Source organism: Penaeus japonicus, unplaced genomic scaffold, assembly GCF_977035675.1.
Source record: "Penaeus japonicus unplaced genomic scaffold, GWHDUDI00000001_assembly GWHDUDI00000014, whole genome shotgun sequence".
NCBI lineage: Eukaryota > Metazoa > Arthropoda > Malacostraca > Decapoda > Penaeidae > Penaeus > Penaeus japonicus.
The window spans coordinates 13141394-13148893 of NW_028234416.1; the positions used below are offsets into that span (position 1 = coordinate 13141394).

At 46.2% G+C, this 7500-nt stretch overlaps 1 protein-coding gene across 2 annotated transcripts in view; it reads left to right on the forward strand.

Annotated features, from left to right (window-relative positions):
* Positions 1-7500, forward strand: part of ec (ubiquitin specific peptidase echinus) — a 255405-nt gene that overhangs the window by 47042 nt on the left and 200863 nt on the right. For both annotated transcript variants that reach the window (XM_086543938.1, XM_086543939.1), the window contains exon 2: positions 1-417. This exon is cut by the window's left edge and continues 208 nt beyond it. In XM_086543938.1, the coding sequence (XP_086400064.1) occupies positions 1-417 (417 nt within the window). The remainder of the gene's footprint in view (positions 418-7500) is intronic.

Here is a 7500-nt window from a genome sequence, read left to right on the forward strand (position 1 = left end):
CGAGACTACGGGGCGTCGCTGAGAGACCTGGCAGGAATGTCCCTCAGTCCGCCCAAGGATTCGTACCGAGGATTCACCAGCGTGAGGAACCACCTGGGAGGATCATGGGACCAGCTGGACTGCCCCAGGCCGCAGGTGGCTCAGCTCAGGGCTTCGTGGGACCACCTGGGCCCCGCCTGGGACCAGCCCCTAGACAGCACGTTTGACTTGTCGCGAGGTCCCGACACCCTTCTGACACACACATTGCGCCCGGCCCGCCACGAGGTCACCAGCCCGAGAGGTCAGGTTCTCGAGGATGACTCTGCGTCACGTGACCCAGTCATTGATCTAGCTTCCCCGCGGGACTCCGTCGCAGGAGCCAAAGGATTACTCAACGCCCCAGGACAGAACAACTGCTTCCTCAACAGCGCAGTACAGGTAAGTGACAGACCCCGGGAACAGTTTTTTAATCGGTTTCAGATTTTTTTTCTCTCTCACTCTCTCTCTCACTCACTCACTCACTCACTCACTCACTCACTCACTCACTCACTCACTCACTCACTCACTCACTCACTCTCTCTCTCTATCTCTTGCTCTCTCTCTCTTTCTCTTTCTCTCCCTCTCTCCCTCCCTCACCCTCTCTCCCTCTCTCTCCCTCACACTCACTCACACTCACACTAACTCACACTCACTCACACTCACTTACACTCACTCACTCACTCACTCACACACACACAAACACACACACACACACACACACACACACACACACACACACACACACACACACACACACACACACACACACACACACACACACACACACACACACACACACTCACACTCACTCACTCTCTCTCTCTCTCTCTCTCTCTCTCTCTCTCTCTCTCTCTCTCTCTCTCTCTCTCTCTCTCTCTCTCTATATATATATATATATATATATATATATATATATATATATATATATATCTTGTGTTTGTGTATGTATATATGTTTATATGTATGTGTGTGTATGTATTGTGTGTGTGTGTGTTTTCGTATAAAATTGAATATTCTATATGTGCATGTACATTATTATATCTGTGACACCTTTAGAGATGTTAATACAAAAGCACTTGCTTGCAATGTGAGCTTCAGGCAGTGAAACTTTTTTTTTTCGAGTTATTCAGACAATATAAATGCCGAGATGGTTCAGTAATATATGATTGTGACAGTCATTATGATTGTGACAGTCACGGCGTTACAGAGACGTAGTTATATGACACAGATAACAAATTACCATTAGAGGAAAATTATCGTGTGACGTGAATGAATACAACCTCCTCACAGCTTGATTAATTAAAGAAATGTGTGCACCCATTGAGAAGCCAAACCCAGTTTACAGTTCAAAATAATCAAGTTTCTTTTTACGCCAAGAAATACTCAGTCGTGACTAAGAATTCCGCCTTGGTGTCAGTGAAATATTATTAATCTAACTTCACGGCAGACGCGGGGGGGGGGGGGGCAAGCAACGTGACGGAATGGCTACTTATCGCTACAGAGTTATGATCCTTCGTAAACGTCGTAAGGTTGATTTTATTATTCGCTCGATTGCCATTGGCGATCTACGTTATTAGTCCATCAGTTAAAAACGACTTTCTTTTGTTCGGCGTCGTTCCCACGGCGGGGTGGAGGGGCGGGCTGGGGGCGGGGGTAGGGTGGGGGGATAGAGGTGGCATCAGTACCCAGCAGAGAAGCACAATGATGACTCTGATGACTGGGACGTTGTTTGGGTAATTGCAGCGCCACGATTGCCACGGCGCTCGTTACGAGGCATGTGACAAGCTGGATAATGGCCCTTCTGTTACGGATACACAATGGTCACGACAGGGCTACTTATGACTCGGTGATATGTGGGCCTCTTGTCGTCGTGGCTAATCTGTTTGGTTTTGCCTTCCCCCCCTAATCTGTCCTGAACTGGCTTGCAATCAAAGGAGACATTGGTGTGGATATCTTTGTTGGTCGATTAGTTAGTCAGTCAGTCGTCATGCGCGAGCAGAGAGATAAAGAATGATTTATATCAGCACGTTACTCCATAAATATCGGCCATCTTTCTTGTGGAAGTGCAGCGCAAATGCAGTTCAAACAAGCACATGTGTTTGGCTTCGTTAGACCAGAAGAGTCGGCGGGTCGTTGACTTCTTGCACCTGGACTCTTGGATTACTCACGTCAGTTCTCAGGCCTATGTAGTAACTGGGTAACTGAGATGCGTCAGCACCCTGGGTATTCAAACTTCATTTGAAACGCATTTTTAAAATTCGATGGCATCTTTTATTTATTTACATTGTTTTTGAGACGTTTACATATTATCTCTATTGCTTTGAATGGAGGTAGTAATTTGTGTTTTCGTAATTTCATTGAAAGTGACACGTTTTTAAAGAATGAAACGTCAAGCAATATTTGAATCTATTATCGTTCAGTCAACCTGTCAGAGTGGTGAGATTAATGAGATAGCTGGCAACTCACCTTGACGAAAATTAATTTGAAAATCAGGTTCAGGTCATACTCGGTGACAAAAGACGGTTGGTTGGCTTTGTAACTCATCAATGTGTATTGCCATTTGTTGTTTGTTACTGAATCATTATCACCATTTTGTTCTTGATTTCATGTTATGTTATTGAATCATTATCACCATTTTTTATGTTCCTTAACTGATGAATGACAACCTTGCAATAATAATGATAATGATAATAAAAACACCTGTTTACCCCTGCAATTAGAAACAAAGGTACTTTTTTCTCCAGAATAGGATGAACTTTAGTGTAATCTCATAAGTCCCCAGTATTACCTTTCAATATAACGACCCGTCTTCCCTATGAAGACAAAGGGTCGTTGAGGCGGCCTGGGTAGTGTTCCCAGGCACGAGCGCCTTATCCAGCCTCGGAAATGCCATCGTGAGAGCGTCGCGGCCGGAATGAACACCGTGATGTAATTACCGGCTTTGGTTTCGCGACTCTTGGTGATGCTTTCGGACGCTTGCGGAGGGGGGAGGGGGGTATTGGAGGAGGAGGAGGAGGAGGAGGAGGAGGAGGAGGAGGAGGAGGAGGAGGAGAAGAAGAAGAAGAAGAAGAAGAAGAAGAAGAAGAAGAAGAAGAAGAAGAAGAAGAAGAAGAAGAAGAAGAAGAAGAAGAAGAAGAAGAAGAAGGAGAAGGAGAAGGAGAAGGAGAAGGAGAAGGAGAAGGAGAAGGAGAAGGAGAAGGAGAAGGAGAAGGAGAAGGAGAAGGAGAAGGAGGAGGAGAAGAAGACGAAGACGAAGACGAAGACGAAGACGAAGACGAAGACGAAGACGAAGAAGAAGAAGAAGAAGACGTAGAAGAAGAAGAAGAAGAAGAAGAAGAAGAAGAAGAAGAAGAAGAAAGAGAAAGAGAAAGAGAAAGAGAAAGAGAAAGAGGAGGATGGGGAGGGGGAGGGGAGCTGTTATCAGTTTTGTTTATTTTATAAGGTTTTTGGAAGGAACTCTCAGAACTGACCGAAAATTATATTTACATAACATGATTCGCTGGAGGATCTGTTGGGCATCGGAGCTGAATGGATTTGATTCTTGGCGAAAACAGACCAGACTGGTTGGTTTTCTTGAGTCGTGTGTGTGGGCGTGAATGTGTGAGCATCCATTCTACTGCTTTAATATGTCCGGGGAAAGTAGTGATGGGTTGTGTGTAAACTGCTCTGCATTTTCCTGAAGTAATGGATCTGATTTCCGAGCATCTTTCTAATTTGAATTTTTTTTTATGACTTTAACAAAGCTCTATATCATCATTGTTGAGTTGTTATATGGTAACGATGTTGTAACCTATTCTTCGCCTCATAGCCGCCGATAGCGTAGACACGCAACTGTAATTTGGTCTCGCTGAGTCGTAGAAGGAAACTTTACGCTCTACAATTATCCCATAACGGCTGTAGATTTAGGAAACTCAAATAAGCACTCGGGAAAATCGCCCCCTCCGCCCTCCTCCTCCTCCCTCCTGGGTCTTGAAGGGGCCACATGCTAACTAGAGGCTCCCCCGCGGCCATGGATTAGCACGGCGACCTGGGCCCAACATCTGCACTCAGAATACAATCCACAATTATTCCAATTACTAACCGCTGTGTACCGCTACATCGATCATATTCGACCATCGGTTTGTCTCCCCGGGCCACGCTCGTAGGTCGGGCTCAGACACTCCTCCTCGGTGCGTACTCCCGCATGCACGGTTTCGCACCTCGCTCTGGTTGCTTGTTTGTTGTTCTGGTGCGAACTCTGCCGAATTCTGATCCAAGTGATACTAAGAATTCAGGGGAGAATCGTCTCTTACCTGTATATCATATGACTTACGCATAAAGGCGCGACGCCACGTTATTCAAAATGATTTAAATTGAACAGGGATTATGCTAACTTCATTCAGGTGGTCTTGATAAGTTTGGGCCTTTTGGGGACTTAGGATCATGTTTCTTTACGAAGTCGAACTTATCGAAAGGAGCTTGGGGCAGAGAGCTTGCTGCTACTTTGCCTTCCTTACCATGCCACTTTGGGCAGTCTTCCTGGAACTTTAAGATCGAATCCCACATTCCAGGGACTTCGCAGAAAGACTGCTACTTTCGCGTTTTATGATCCCGGTAACAGAAAAATTTGCAGGCCAAAACGGTTTCATTCTAGAAATGTTTTGTCCACATTTTCTATTTGGGGCTTACACTTTATAGTCGATATTTCAATTTTACATATTATATAGATTTTTAGTTATCGTCTTCACTCTTGTCTATAAGTTATTTATGTAGGCATTTGCATCCCTTGTTTTCCTACAGTATTATAAGTATTTTCCAGCAACTGGAAACTCACCAGAAGGATGTGGATGTTATCATGTGAATAGCTTTCCAACCGGCCTGAGAATTAATTGAATCACCCAGAAACCAAGAGCAGAAGGGAACGAACGGCCTGATATGAATCCGTGATAAGAGCGGACGTCGGCGCGGTGAAGATAACGCTATAAATATGTTTACCACAATCGCATCACCAGTCACAACTAATTGTCGTACCTAACAAGATCACACCGATCTAGCCTCGTGACAAGGGTGATTTATTAGAACGCGAAGTCCTAACGGATGGACGGCCAATCTGCAGAGCGACTGGTTTCCAAGAGAGTTCCTGGCCAGGATCCGCGCTTTTAGTAGGCATAAATCTTAGGAGACGCCGGTCGCCCTCTTAACCGGGAACGCTGCCGTGTCTCCCGGCCCTCACGAAGAAAGTCTCGGGTCAGAGCCGAAGGGGAAATGAATGAATTTCAGATTTATGCAACTCCATCCCTCCATCCCCACCGGTTCGTCTTCTGAAAGAACCTTTTTTTTAGTCATTTCTTTTTGTAGTCCTTATAAGAACCGCCGGCTTCACCCCCTGTCCTCCGCGGGGTTGCATAGACAGCCGATCCCTTATTTGAACAGCAGGTGGAATGCCGATCTGAATAATCGATCAATTAGGCAAATGACATACAGGAGCCGTCGAATAAGGTTAGGGTCTGGAGGCGCGGCGCGGCGGTCAGCTGATTCCCCCCAGAGTGCTGGTTTGACGAATTCACACATCTCTTTGGGCTCTGGGAGTAGAGGTCGAGGGAGGGGTGAGGGGGGATGTGTGAGGTAAGGGGGGAAGGGGAGGAGTTGAGTCGGAGTGTTTGTATTGTCCGCTCCCGTTTAGGCTGCGTTCGTTACTACTCCGGGGGCTGGTTCTTTACGGATTTTGTTTCTTGTTTGTTTTCTCGTTGTTTGGTTTCCTTACTGGGTGGAGTTTCCTGAAGTCTGTTTACGTATAGGGTCTGGGGGGTAAAGTTTTTTTTTATGCTATTTTAACCTTAATGAAGTCAGTAAAATGCAAAAGCCATCCAGTTGTTTTGTTTAATTAGTATATGTGAAATTGCTTGATCAGATTGTATGATTTAAATATCTCATCAACGTGTCCATTAGTATGCACTAAAGTTTAATATTTGCCGATTTACATCCTCGTTATCTAAGATTATAGGTAATCAGGACAAGAAGTAATGATTGTTAATAACCGTAACTATGGTGGAAAATACATAATTGCTTCATGAGAACATTGTAAATACAATTTATGGACTCTTTATATCATATTATAAATAATAGGATTTCAAGTCTCTCTCTCTCTCTCTCTCTCTCTCTCTCTCTCTCTCTCTCTCTCTCTCTCTCTCTCTCTCTCTCTCTCTCTCTCTCTCTCTCTCTCTCTCTCTCTCTCTCTCTCTCTCTCCTCTCTCCTCTCTCTCTCTCCTCTCTCTCTCTCCTCTCTCTCTTCTCCCCTTCCTCTCCCTCTCCCTCTCCCTCTCCCTCTCCCTCCCTCCCTCCCTCTCCCTCTCCCTCTCCCTCTCCCTCTCCCTCTCCCTCTCCCTCTCCCTCTCCCTCTCCCTCTCCCTCTCCCCCTCCCCCCCCCTCCCCTCCCTCTCCCTCTCCCTCTCCCTCTCCCTCTCCCTCTCTCTCGCTCTCTGTCTCTTCTCTTCCTCCCTTCCTCGCTTAGTATAGTCGTCTCTTTCCTGTGTCCCCCCCCTTCTCTCTCTCTCTCTCTCTCTCTCTCTCTCTTTCTCACTCTCTTTCTCTTTCTCTCCCCTCCTCCCTCCCTTCCTCTCTCTCTGTCTCTCTTTCTCACTTTTTTTTCCATATATGTATTTCTTCAACATAAATCACTATTAATAACCATAACACCATTAGGGGTTAAGTTCTGCATGGTTATCTATACATGTGAGCTAATTACAGTCATTAATGTGTAGTTATCTCTCGACGTTGAAATTTAAAATTGTAATGGTCGCGCTGGTCAGGTTAGGAAAGGCCAATTGAATGGCGCCATTTTTCATCGAGTGAGTTTTAGCGACAGCGCGAGAACAGCTGGGGATTTCAACGCCAGCGTAAGTGGTAATCCGCACCGTGCATCTTTCTGGTTATTTCACAATTAGTATTTAATCTCATTTTGTGATGTTTTTTTTCTGGTGTTTTAGTTCACTGCGGTGCGTGAGATGCATTGCGGTGGTTGGCTGGTAATCTCCTGCGTTAAGAATAGCGTTCCCGCAACTGCCTCGTTCGTGTCGTCAAAACAAACTCTTTTATCGCTAGGATCTCGTCCAGTGTTTCGGACCGGCCCAGAGTCCAAAGTGGGAGAGCCAAGGGAACAGGATAAGTGGTTTGGATTTACCCTCGCCCTGCCTGGCTTACCTCTCCCTCCCCCCTTCCCGACCAGGTCTACACACGAGCGAGTAAATCCTTGAGCAGGGCCGGCGTACCCATAGCCCTGGCCGACGCTAAGCCGATGCCCCGGGGCTCGCACCTGACTGGTAAGCGGCCCGCAGGCGAAGGGGGTTTATTACTCACACTGCCACGGATGCCTGCGCCTAGGATGCTTTTGAGTAAAGAAGGACAAAGTTTCGGCGTAGAAAGGATGTGTTGAGTGAGGAGGAGGAGGGGGACGGGGAAGGGGGCGACGGGACGAGTGAGGTCGGGAGGGTGAATGAAAGCAAA